The 13,895-nt window shown below is 43.8% G+C and overlaps 2 protein-coding genes across 2 annotated transcripts; both read right to left on the bottom strand.

Moving 5' to 3' along the window:
* Nucleotides 1–5,039: 5,039 nt before the first annotated feature.
* On the bottom strand, nt 5,040–7,847 carry LOC123999767 (stonustoxin subunit beta-like; the record flags this gene model as incomplete). Its single annotated transcript, XM_046305793.1, has 2 exons — nt 5,040–7,803; nt 7,841–7,847. Coding segments are annotated over 2 exons (669 nt in total), but the record flags the coding sequence as incomplete, so codon positions are not given.
* Nucleotides 7,539–8,732, bottom strand: LOC123998631 (E3 ubiquitin/ISG15 ligase TRIM25-like). Its single transcript, XM_046303684.1, has 3 exons — nt 8,093–8,732; nt 7,841–7,953; nt 7,539–7,680 (listed from the first exon to the last, which is right to left on the bottom strand). Exons 1-2 carry the CDS (start codon nt 8,666–8,668, stop codon nt 7,930–7,932), a joined length of 600 nt encoding a protein of 199 aa, XP_046159640.1. The 5' UTR covers nt 8,669–8,732; the 3' UTR covers nt 7,539–7,680; nt 7,841–7,929.
* Between the last annotated feature and the right edge of the window lie 5,163 nt (nt 8,733–13,895).

Raw genomic sequence — 13,895 nt, 5'->3', positions numbered from 1 at the left:
ACACACATTTTTAACACCATCTGGATCTTTCGTTTCCTCGACTCCAGGTGAACTATTAGTTAACAGAACAAGCCCACTTTATTATTGATATTAGTGATGTATGAACGTGGTTTGAACTCGATGTGGAAACACCTGATGAACACCATTCACATCTGATGTAACCCATTGCGTCGGCATTACCAAATCAGGCCATCAAAGGTAAACGCATGCACAGTTCAATGTTTGATTCTATTCTACCACCATGGATGCATCTCAACAGTATTTCCTTGATTCCTCACATCCTCTTTCCTAGACGCAAACTGCATTGGAGAGAGGATGCGAGGAATCAAGAGAATATTGAGATTCTACCACTATGATCCTAATTCCTGGATTCCTGAAAGGAGTAGAAGATGTGACAGGGTCAGTGGAAAGCCTACTTCGCTGTAGTAACAGTACCTTGGCAACTGCAGAGTAAATGGGTGATTATTTAAAGCGCTGGTAGTGGATCACTCCCTCTCAGGTTTCATACAGGTTGTGGTATTCCATCCCCCTCACTGGATCTGCAGCATATCAACAGGCGGGAGAGGTTCGCTCCTAACTGGCCGACTGAGGAACGTACATCTAGTTTCATTCGATTCTTTGGAAGATGAATAAGCATTGAGCTATTTTTGTCCATGATATTACATTTGACATTCTACATTGCCTTTATCGTTCAATGTGATATGTAGCAACTGGTTGACAGGAAAATGTTCATGTTTATCTTTTATGTATTTATTCAAAGTATACGCAATGTCAAAAATGATTATTTAATAATATTTTCACATTTTGATAAGTAAGTATACTATCACTTCCTTTTCATGGTAATGATCCAGCATGAATTTAATACATGTAATGAATCAATGGCTGCTATGAATGAAAAAATAATACCCTTTTCCCACCTATATCATATTTCATAATTGATGTTTATTTATAAAGCCTTCTTAGGCCTCACTCCCACCATCTGAGATATCTACTGCAGCCCTCCACATACAACACCCGTTCTGCCAGTCACATTCTGTTAAAGGTCCCCAAAACACACACATCCCTGGGTCGCTCATCTTTTCAGTTTGTTGCAGCTAGCGACTAGAGAGAAACACTCAAACTGGACAGTTTTATCTCATTCTCTTCATTCAAAGACTCAATCAAGGACACTTACTGACAGTTGTGGCTGCTTTGCACGAGATATTGTTCTCTCTACCTTGCCCTTTGTGCTGTTGTCTGCCCAATAATGTTTGTACCCTGTTTTGTGCTGCTACCATATTGTGTTGCTACCATGTTGTTGTCATGTTGTGTTGCTGCCATGCTATGTTCTCTTAGGTCTCCCTTTATGTAGTGTTGTGTTGTCTCTCTTGTCGTGATGTGTGTTTTGTCCTATATTTTTATTAAATGTATTTGTATTTTTAATTCCAGTCCCCGTCCCCACAAGGAGGCCTTTTGGTAGGCCGTCATTGTAAATAAGAATTTGTTCGTAACTGACTTGTCTAGTGAATTAGTTAAGAACATATTCTTATTTACAATGACGGCCTACCCCGGCCAAACCCGGATGACGCTGGGCCAATTGTGTGCCGCCCTATAGGACTCCCAATCACTGCCAGTTGTGATTCAGCCTGGAAATGAACCTAGGGCTGTAGTGACGCCTCTAGCACTAAGATGCAGTGCCTTAGACCGCATAATGTAAATAGCGCCGACAGAGATGGTCAACTCGCTTCGCGGTCTTAGGAAACTATGCAGTATTTCATTTTCTTATGTATTATTTCTTACATTGTTAGCCCAGGAAATCTTAAGTCTTATTACATACAGCCGGGAAGAACAATATAAGAGCAACATCAACTTACCAACATTACGACCAGGAATACGACGTTCCTGAAGTGGATCTTCTGTTCGGGCCACCACCCAGGACAATGGATCTGGTCCCAGTAGCTGAGCCAAAACATCGGCGCTGCAGATGGAGCAGCCTTTTGGTCAAGCTCCGTAGACGTGCTCACCGCTCCCGAGTATACTACTCGTCAATGTCCAGTCTCTTGGAAATAAGGTAGATGAAATTCGAGCAAGGGTTGTAACATTCTCTGTTTCACCGAAACATGACTCTCTCGGGATATGTTGTCGGAATCGGTTCAGCCACCGGCCTTCTCCATGCATCAAGTTGACAGAGATTAAACACCTCTCTGGGAAGAGGAAGGGCGGAGGTGTTTGCTTTATGATTAACAACTCATGGTGTAATCATAACAACATACAGAACTCAAGTCCTGCTCACCCGACCTAGAATTCCTTACAATCAAATGCCGGTCATTTTACCTACCAAGAGAATTCTTGTCAGTTATAGTCACAGCTGTGCACATTCCCCCTCAAGTGATCACCAAGACTGCCCTCAAAGAGCTTCACTGGACTCTACGTAAACTGGAAACTATATATCTGGAGGCTGCATTTATTGTAGCTGGGGATTTTAACAAAGCAAATTAGAGAACGAGGCTACCTAAATTCTATCAACATGTTGATTGCAAGACTCGCAGGGCTTATACTCTCGATCACTGCTACTCTAACTTCAATGCATACAAAGCCTTCACCTGCCCTCTCTTCGGCAAATCTGACCACGATGCCATCTTGTTTGTTCTGTCTTATAGGCAGAAACTCAACCAGGATGTACCAGTGACAAGAACCATTCAACACTGGTCTGACCAATCAGCGATCCACCACATTTAACCATGGAAAGAAAGAGGTCTGGAAATATGGATGAATATATACAGTGTAGTTATTCCCTCCGCAAGGCAATCAAACAAGCGAAATGCTGATACAAGGACAAGGTGGAGTTGCAATCAGAGCATGCGCAAAACAGCTGGCTGGTGTGTTTACGGACATATTCAATCACTCCCTATCCCAGTCTGTATTGTCCCCACATGCTTCAATATGGCTACCATTGTTCCTGTACCCAAGAAGGCAAAGATAACTGAACTAAATGACTACCGCCCCGTGGCACTCACTTCTGTCATCGTGAAGTGCTTTGAGAGGCTAGTCAAGGATCCTATCACCGCCACCTTACCGGCCACCCTAGATCCACTTCAGTTTGCATACCGCCCCAACAGGTCTAGAGATGACGCAATCGCGATCACACTGACCTATCCTATCTGGACAAAAATAATACAGATGTAGGAATGCTGTACATTGACTACAGCTCAGCATTCAACACCATAGTACCCTCAAAAGCTCACCATCAAGCTGGAGGCCCTGGGTCTCAACCCCACCCTATGCAACTGGGTCCTGGACTTTCTGACGGTCAGACCCCAGGTGGTAAAGATAGGAAATAACATCTCGACTTCACTGACCCTGAACACTGGGGCCCCAAAAGGGTGTGTGCTCAGGTCTCTCCTGTACTCCCTGTTCGTCCATGACTGCATGGCCATGCACTCCTCTAACTCAATCATCAAGTTTGCAGACGACACAACAGTAGTGGGCCTGATCACCAACCAAGACAAGACAGCCTACGGGGAGGAGTTGAGGGCCCTCGGAGTGTGGTGTCAGGAAAACAACCTCTCACTCAACGTCAACAAAACAGAGGAGATGATCGTGGACATCAGGAAACGGCAGAGGGAGCACCCCCCTATCCACATCAACGGGACAGCAGTGGAGAAGGCGGAAAGCTTTAAGTTCCTCGGCATACACATTACGGACAAACTGAAATGGCCCACCCACACAGACAGTGTGGTGAAGAAGGCTCAACAGCTCCTCTTCAACCTCAGGAGGCTGAAGAAATTTGGCTTGTCATCCAAAACCCTGGCAAACTTTTACAGATGCACATTGTTTCTTCATTTATAAGTAATTTATAAGTTTATGTAGGCTTCTTTGTGTTTTGGACACTGGTGACCAGCCTTTGTTGTGTTTTCACTGGTGACCAGCCTTGCTTGTGTTCTCCCTGGTGACCAGACTTGCTTGTGTTTTTTGCTGGTGACCAGACTTGCTTGTGTTTTTTGCTGGTGTCCAAACTTGCTTGTGTTTTTGCTGGTGTCCAGCCTTGCTTGTGTTTTTGCTGGTGTCCAGCCTTGCTTGTGTTTTTGCTGGTGTCCAGCCTTGCTTGTGTTTTTGCTGGTGTCCAGCCTTTGTTGTGCTTTTGCTGGTGTCCAGCCTTTGTTGTGCTTTTGCTGGTGTCCAGCCTTTGTTGTGCTTTTGCTGGTGTCCAGCCTTTGTTGTGCTTTTGCTGGTGTCTAGCCTTTTATGTTTTGTATGCTGGTATCCAGCCTTTGTTGTGTTTTGGACATTGGTGACCAGCCTTTGTTGTGTTTTGGATGCTGGTGACCAGCCTTTGTTGTGTTTTGGATGCTGGTGACCAGCCTTTGTTGTGTTTTGGATGCTGGTGGCCAGCCTTTGTTGTGTTTTGGACGCTGGTGACGAGGCTTCCTTTTGTTTTCGACGCTGGTGAGCAGCTTTCGTTGTGTTTTGGACACTGGTGAGCAGCTATCGTTGTGTTTTGGACACTGGTGAGCAGCCTTTGTTGTGTTTTGGACACTAGTGCCCAGCTTTCGTGGTCTTTTTGATGCTGGTGACCAGATTTTGCTGTGTTTATGAAGCTGGTCACCAGAATTAAACAAAACAGAAATGTCAACCATCGAGTTAGACTCAACCATTACTTTCATGGTAATCGACCCAGTCATCTAATAGTTAACATGCTTTGACGTAATGATCGGTTAGTGGATATTGCAGCTATTGAATCTGAGTCAGGTAAATTACTATCAGAACCCAAATGAATCAAGAAAAGATTATTCTGCTTCTATAAAGAATGGTACACCTCTGAGTATAAATCAACACAAAGCCAGACTGAGTCCTTTTTTTAAAGATATGGGAGCCCAAAGCTCTCTCCATGAACTGAAAAGGGCATTGGAGAAAAGCAAATCACCTGGTTGGGACAGTACTGTGTTGCAGGAATTAAATTCCTCTATGTTTTAACACCCAATTAAATTAAACATTCTGTCAATTCATAAGGATTTGTATGACCCTTATTTTATAAAAATGGACAGAGCCCAGTCTTAAAGTCAAACAGCAGCCTTTATTCACGAGAGTACAGCCCATTACACATTTTACCACAGGTTATAAACTGACAATGACGTCATTAGTTTCAGTACTAGCCCATGTCATCTCCGCTGTAGTACAATTGCTGTATGGTTCTCACATGTCTCTCCCTATTAAAGATAATATATGACCGAGCCAATGCCATGCTTGTGTAGATAATCCTTCTAGCCAGACTGGCTATAAATTCATTCATTTCTACCATGGTACAGACAGTCATTGTTCTAATTCTTGATTATATTTGCACACATTATATTCAGTACTAAGATTAAAAAGAAAATTCATACATATACAGTAACATAATAGTATTCTGATTAGTCAGTCCTGATTAAAATGTATACATAATTAGTCATTGATAAAAATTCCCTTAACATACTGCAACTGATATCTATACAATTTTTTAAAACCAATTAGTTCCACTGTTACTTGAAATGATTAACACAGCCGTTCAGAAAGGGTGGAGGCACAATTATTATTATTATTATTGATTTTTTTACATACTAAATGTATTGTTACTTTTTGGTTCTGTGATGCAAGCTAACTATTACATGATATGAATTTCTGTATTGTGTATGTAGTCCCCCCTCCAATAAAAAAAAATGAATATTTGGTCACAAAAAAAGAACCGCAATATTTGTCTAACTAACACACACACACACACACACACACACACACCAATATATTTTTGTGTAGAAACTCATCCCTCTCTATGTATATTTTTCTGTTTGTCGAAAACCAAAATATTACAATCAACAATGTAATCAATTCTCATGAAGTCTTTTTTTAGACTGAAATAAAACGTGAAATTTAAGCTAGACCTCAGTGAAAATCCATCATATCTGCGATAGTCGGGATTAGTTCCATAGTAAACTGGAACCATAGAACTGGGTTGTCATAGTTCCAAGAGTCAATAGGATTCTAGGATTCTATTCACCAAGGGGGAATTCCTACCCAAGTTCAGTGTAAATGGAAAATAATTCCCTTTTTTATGCTCTTTTCTCTCTACGTGTATACGAACCTTGAACTTAAGCATGAGAAAAGCATGCCATTCACCCGCTATTCGTTTGGGGTGGAGATTTAAAAAAATAAATAAAGGTGTGGCGGAGGTGTGTCTACAGATTAATTGACTTAATGCACTCATAATACGCGTGATGAAATTATGAATAAGGTTGAGCAACCTGTCAGTTCCAAGTGGAACATCTCATTTATTTGTTTTCTGATAGAAATAACACCATTCTCCATTCACTGTATTTTACAAATTGATAGGAGCTATTGATAAGAGTAAAGAAGTGGGTGAGCGGTTTCGATAAGGGAATTGTAAACATAAATTGCAATTGTTTGAGACCTATTTTACCTTATGATCCCTGGAGACAAATGTGAAACCAGTATTACAGCAGCAAACTGAAGCATATCAACAAATCACCTTTTCCAAAGTGACATTTATGAAATACTGGTCTAATAATGGGATGCAATTTGGAGACCCAAGCTATAGCCTTCTGTAACCATGTGCAAATGACACTACAGCACCAAATCAGTTGATTTAGAATCTCCAGAATGTTTTAATTATATGTCCGGACTTTTCACAGTGTTCTTTAAAATTTGAATCGTGTTAAATATTAGCCACTATAGGACATCACCGCCAGTTAGACCCACATACATTTATAACTCTCATTGACTTTAGTGTTCATTTCCTTACATTTTGAATCATTCCATTGCATTGTTAGTTTAACTTTCTTTCCTCTGTCACATTCGTGTGGTTGTTCCTGAGGATCGCTAGCAATAGGGCATCTTCTAAGGCTAACGTATTACAAGTTGTTCAATAATTTGGGACATGTAGCCTATTTGAACGCAAACCATATGTAGCAGTTTAAACCTGGAGCACGGTTCACGAGGACTGGACCATTGTCACCACAATCCCATGATTAGTGAGGATTATTAGGCTAGATATCAGAACTATGCGCTGACATTGCGAAGAGTGATCAAATATTTTATAAATGCTAAAATCTTGCAACATGGATAGTTGAACATGTCATATACAGTAGCATGCCTGTATTTTCAACAAAGTTAATCACTGGTTCAGTATCTTTACAGATGATCCAGCATAAATCCAGAACCCAGGATAGAGGGGCTGATTAAATGTGGTCTGGACTTTGTGGAGGAGGGTCATTGTGTCAGAGACACTGTAGAAGGACCGAGTTCCTGCCCTATGGTCCAGGTACACTCCTACTATTCTGGAAGAGCGGGGCACATGTATGGCAGTCCGTTTGTTATTGTGGTAGAAATAACAGCCAAGGATAGAACAACACACCAAACTCCAGGACTGATCATTGCCTCCAAACCAACACTCATCACCACGTCCTATTCTGCCAATCCCTTTATATGAGGTGGCTATATAAGCATTGAATGAGCTCCACTCTACCACCCAGTAGCAGGTTCCAGACAGACCCTCTCTACATAGGACTTGTTCATAGGTGGAAAATCTGTCTGGATGGTCAGGATAAGGCTGGGCCTTATTACTCCATGGACTCCACGTCACCTTCCTATTCCCCCCTGACAGACACAGCCAGTTATTAGCTGTGTTGGGATCCAATGTGAGCTGGCAGGAATCTGAGGACAAAGAAAAAGTAGGTGAAAGTGTGTGTGTGTGTGTGTGTGTGTGTGTGTGTGTGTGTGTGTGTGTGTGTGTGTGTGTGTGTGTGTGTGTGTGTGTGTGTGTGTGTGTGTGTGTGTGTGTGATGTGTGTGTGCGCACATGCATGCACACTCACATTCCAATAACTCTTCTCTGGTCTTGGGTTCAGGCCTTATCTTCTGAAAGGTGGCATCATTTCTACATGACGCTAGTTCACCAACTAAGTCAATGCCCATACCACATGGAGGTCTGTATGTATGCACACGCACGTTAGTGTATCTAAAGTTTCCATTAAAAAAACACGTTTGAAATCAAAAACTACTGCCATGCATAAAATTACCTGTTAATTTCTCAAGTGTTCTGTAAATAATACAGTTTATGTCCTTACCTGTCTCTCAGCCCTTTCTGATTCAGCTGACACTGTATCGTGGCCTTTATGATCACCTATCATACAGAGGTAACAGATAATTTGCTGATCGGTACGGCAGTACATTTCCAGCAGCTTGTCATGACGAGAGCAAATCTTCTCCTGTAGCTGTGTGGAGGCTTTGACCAGCTTGTGCTTCTTAAATGTAGGTGATTCATAGTGAAGTTGAAGGTGAGTCTCACAGTAAGAGGCCAGACACTCCAGACAGGACTTGACGGCTATGAGTTTACTCCCAGTGCAGACGTCACACTCCACATCTCCAGGTCCAGCATAACAGTGAGCAGGAGGAGCAGCTTGAAGCCCTGTTTTCTTTAGACTCTCCACCAATTCAGCCAGCAAAGTGTTTGTGTTTAGAACAGGCCTTGGAATGAAAGTCTGTCTGCACTGTGGGCAGCTGTAGACACCCTTCTGGTAATCCTGATCCCAGTGATCCTTAATACAACCCATACAGTAGCTGTGTCCACAGGGAATAGCCACAGGATCCTTCAGTGGATCCAGGCAGATCGAACAACTGATCGAATCCATGGATGTTGCCATTTTGGTGCTGACACGCTAACAGATGGAGTGCAGCAGAGTATCAGAGTTCACTAACGTTTCTCTAGAAGTGTTTAGGGTTATAGAAATGAGAACTGATTGTGCGTGTACTCTGTACCTGCAAGGGGTGTGGCGTTGGATGGATTCTATATAGTTATATGAGGGGCTATTTTCTTTGATAGTGAATATCTTCTCCTCGGCCAGTGCAGGGGCGCCTACATAAAAAGATATTACAGTTTACTATAGAAGAGTATATTACTTTAGAATTCTGTAGTAAACTATAGTACATGGTAGTATACTGTAAAAACCTGTACTCTACACTGTAATATACCTAAGATCGTGTAGTGCTTACTATAGACTTTTGTAGAATACTATACAACACACTGAACAATCCCTTGATCATGGGTAGTACTTACTTTAGAATGTTGTAGTAGAATACTATACTAAACACTGTAGTATCCCTCGATCATGTAGGGCCCGTTCAGACTTAGGAAAGTACGCCTTTCCTGCGCACGCCTTTCCGACACACTTCTCAGTAGTTAGTATTCAGACTTACCTTATGCAGGTGCTTAATGGGCTTTGCAAGTGAGGTTCACTTGCACGCTAAATACATGTCTTTCAATGTTATTCATCCTGAAAGTTGAACCCGATCGAATATCTCTGGAGAGACCTGAAAATAGCTGTGCAGCGACGCTCCTCATCCAACCTGACAGAGCATGAGAGGATCTGCAGAGAAGAATGGGAGAAACTCTCCAAATACAGGTGTGCTAAGCTTGTAGCGTTATACCCAAGAAGACCCAAGGCTGTAATCACTGCCAAAGGTGCTTCAACAAAGCCTTTTTCTGAACTAAATACATGACTTTCAATGTTATTCATCCTGAAAGTTGCCATATTAAATGTTTAAATCCATGAAATATTGGAAGGTGAAAAAAAGTGAACAATAGGGGTTGAACAGTAGTCCTATAAATCTACCCTAATAATACTCATTAATCATGGATTTAAGGAGTGTAATGACAACAGTCTAGTTGTTGTGAACCGTGCGCAAGGCTCCAGGTTTAAACTGCTAGGTATCAAATTAAATTGTATTTGTCACGTACACATGGTTAGCAGATGTTAATGCGAGTGTAGCGAAATGCTTGTGCTTCTAGTTCCGATCATGCAGTAATATCTAACAAATAATCTAATAATTTCACAACAACTACATTATACACACACAAGTGTGAAGGAAGAATGAGAAAGTGTACATAAAAATATATGGATGAGCGATGGCCGAATGGCATAGGCAAGATGCAGTAGATGGTATAGAGTACAATATATACATATGAGATGAGTAATGTAGGGTATGTAAATATTATATAAAGTGACATTGTTTAAAGTGGCTAGTGGTAAATTTATTACATCCAATTTTTAATTATTAAAGTGGCTAGAGATTTGAGTCAGTATGTTGGCAGCAGCCACTCAATGTTAGTGATGGCTGTTTAACAGTCTGATGGCCTTGAGATAGAAGCTGTTTTTTCAGTCTCTCGGTCCCAGCTTTGATGCACCTGTACTGACCTCACCTTCTGGATGATAGCGGGGTGAACAGGCAGTGGCTCGGGTGGTTGTTGTCCTTTGATCTTTATGGCCTTCCTGTGACATCGGGTGGTGTAGGTGTCCTGGAGGGTGGGTAGGTAGTTTGCCCTCAGTGATGCGTTGTGCAGACCTCACTACCCTCTGGAGAGCCTTGTGGTTGTGGGCAGAGCAGTTGCCGTACCAAGGCGATGATACAGACTGACAGGATGCTCTCGATTATGCGGCAGCGTAGCCTAGTGGTTAGAGCGTTGGACTAGTAACCGGAAGGTTGCGAGTTCAAACTCCCGAGCTGACAAGGTACAAATCTGTTGTTCTGCCCCTGAACAGGCAGTTAACCCACTGTTCCCAGGCCGTCATTGAAAATAAGAATGTGTTCTTAACTGACTTGCCTGGTTAAATAAAGGTAAAATTAAAATTAAAATTGTAAAAGTTTGTGAGTGTTTTTTGTGACAAGCCAAATTTCTTCAGCCTCCTGAGGTTGAAGAGGCGCTGTTGCACCTTCTTCACCACACTGTCTGTGTGGGTGGACCATTTCAGTTTGTATGTAATGTGTATGCCGAGGAACTTAAAACTTTCCACCTTCTCCACTGCAGTTCAGTATAGTCCGTCAATGTGGAAAAAGGGCTGCTCCCTCTGCTGTTTCCTGAAGTCCACGATCATCTCCTTTGTTTTGTTGACATTGTGTGTGAGCTTTTTTTACTGACACCACACTCCGAGGGCCCTCACCTCCTCCCTGTAGGTCGTCTCATCATTGTTGGTAATCAAGCCTACCACTGTAATGTTGTCTGCAAACTTGATGGTTGAGTTGGAGGTGTGCATGGCCACTCAGTTATGGGTGAACAGGGAGTACAGGAGAGGGCTGAGAACGCACCCTTGTGGGGCCCCAGTGTTGAGGATCAGCGGGGTAGAGATGTTGTTTCCTACCCTCACCACCTGGGGGTGGCCCGTCAGGAATTCCAGGACCCAGTTGCACAGGTTGGGGTCGAGACCCAGGGCCTCGAGCTTAATGACGAGTTTGGGGGGTACTATGGTGTTAAATGCTGAGCTGTAGTCGATGAACAGCATTCTTACATAGGTATTCCTGGTATGGTCTGCGTTCCATAATGATTCAAAATAGGCCACATGTCCCAATTCTTTACACAACTTGTAAAACTTTAGCCTAATATGATGCAAAATGTAAGGAAATTAACACTAAAGGCAACACTAAAGGCAATGACAGTGGTGGCAACTTACTGTGGCTGTCATATGATTGATTTTACATGTCTCCAGCGATCATAAGGTAAAAATAGATCTCGGCGTACGTCGCAAGTCACGACTTCACAGAGATCCTTTTGAATGTAAAAACATATTTTTTTATCAAAATGCATTTTTTGGGGCAGAAATGCTTTCTCAAACATGTGAACCTTCATGTGCCTTAATATCAAACGTGTATGTCATCGGTAAATACGAATAAAATTGTTAAATTATGAGCCTAGTTGGTTTATCCCCAGAAAAAGTAAGCAACCTTCACGCTAGCCATGATTGTTTCTGAAGATTTTTCTGAACATTTGAGACGTGTAGTCCACTTGTCATTCCAATCTCCTTGCATTAGCGTAGCCTCTTCTGTAGCCTGTCAACTATGTGTCTGTCTATCCCTGTTCTCTCCTCTCTGCACAGACCATACAAACGCTCCACACCGCGTCTGAGATAAGGTCTCCGGTAGCCTCTGGAACTGGCTGGGCAGAGTTCATCTCAGCCTATGCCTCCCTCCAGTCCCTCGACTTGGCACTGACAGAAACATGGATCACCACAGATAACACTGCTATCTCCTACTGCTCTCTCTTCGTCCGCCCACGTGTTCTCGCACACCCCGAGAGCTTCTGGTCAGCGGGAGCTGGTGGCATCTGGATCCTTATCTCTCCCAAGTGGTCATTCTCTCTTTCTCCCCTTACCCATCTGTCTATCGCCTCCTTTGAATTTCATGCTGTCACAGTTACCAGCCCTTTCAAGCTTAACATCCTTATCATTTATCGCCCTCCAGGTCCCCTCGGATTCATCAGCTTGATGCCTTGATAAGCTCCTTTCCTGAGGATGGCTCACCTCTCACAGTTCTGGGCGAAACCTCCCCACGTCTACCTTTGACTCATTCCTCTCTGCCTCCTTCTTTCCACTCCTCTCCTCTTTTGACCTCACCCTCTCACCTTCCCCCTACTCACAAGGCAGGCAATACGCTCGACCTCATCTTTACTAGATGCTGTTTTTCCACTAACCTCATTGCAACTCCCCTCCAAGTCTCCGACCACTACCTTGTATCCTTTTCCCTCTCGCTCTCATCCAACACTTCCCACACTGCCCCTACTCGGATGGTATCGCGCCGTCCCAACCTTCGCTCTCTCTCCCCCCGCTACTCTCTCCTCTTCCATCCTATCATCTCTTCCCTCTGCTCAAACCTTCTCCAACCTATCTCCTGATTCTGCCTCCTCAACCCTCCTCTCCTCCCTTTCTGCATCCTTTGACTCTCTATGTCCCCTATCTTCCAGGCCGGCTCGGTCCTCCCTCCCGCTCCGTGGCTTGACGACTCATTGCGAGCTCACAGAACAGGGCACAGCCGGGAAATGAAGGAAAACTCTTGGCATCCTTTCACTCCCTCCTCTCTACATTTTCCTCCTCTGTCTCTGCTGCTAAAGCCACTTTCTACCACTCTAAATTCCAAGCATCTGCCTCTAACCCTAGGAAGCTCTTTGCCACCTTCACCTCCCTCCTGAATCCTCCTCCCCTCCCCCCTCCTCCCTCTCTGCAGATGACTTCGTCAACCATTTTGAAAAGAAGGTCGACGACATCCGATCCTCGTTTGCTAAGTCAAACGACACCGCTGGTTCTGCTCACAGTGCCCTACCCTGTGCTCTGACCTCTTTCTCCCCTCTCTCTCCAGATGAAATCTCGCGTCTTGTGACGGCCGGCCGCCCAACAACCTGCCCGCTTGACCCTATCCCCTCCTCTCTTCTCCAGACCATTTCCGGAGACCTTCTCCCTTACCTCACCTCGCTCATCAACTTATCCCTGACCGCTGGCTCGTCCCTTCCGTCTTCAAGAGAGCGAGAGTTGCACCCCTTCTGAAAAAACCTACACTCGATCCCTCCGATGTCAACAACTACAGACCAGTATCCCTTCTTTCTTTTCTCTCCAAAACTCTTGAACGTGCCGTCCTTGGTCAGCTCTCCCGCTATCTCTCTCAGAATGACCTTCTTGATCCAAATCAGTCAGGTTTCAAGACTAGTCATTCAACTGAGACTGCTCTTCTCTGTATCACGGAGGCGCTCCGCACCGCTAAAGCTAACTCTCTCTCCTCTGCTCTCATCCTTCTAGACCTATCGGCTGCCTTCGATACTGTGAACCATCAGATCCTCCTCTCCACCCTCTCCGAGTTGGGCATCTCCGGCGTGGCCCACGCTTGGATTGCGTTACCTGACAGGTCGCTCCTACCAGGTGGCGTGGCGAGAATCTGTCTCCTCACCATGCGCTCTCACCACTGGTGTCCCCCAGGGCTCTGTTCTAGGCCCTCTCCTATTCTCGCTATACACCAAGTCACTTGGCTCTGTCATAACCTCACATGGTCTCTCCTATCATTGCTATGCAGACGACACACAATTAATCTTCTCTTTTCCCCCTTCTGATGACC

The sequence above is a fragment of the Oncorhynchus gorbuscha genome, linkage group LG16 (genome assembly GCF_021184085.1).
Source record: "Oncorhynchus gorbuscha isolate QuinsamMale2020 ecotype Even-year linkage group LG16, OgorEven_v1.0, whole genome shotgun sequence".
NCBI classification, from domain to species: Eukaryota; Metazoa; Chordata; class Actinopteri; order Salmoniformes; family Salmonidae; genus Oncorhynchus; species Oncorhynchus gorbuscha.
This window is presented reverse-complemented; position numbering and strand designations above follow the sequence as displayed.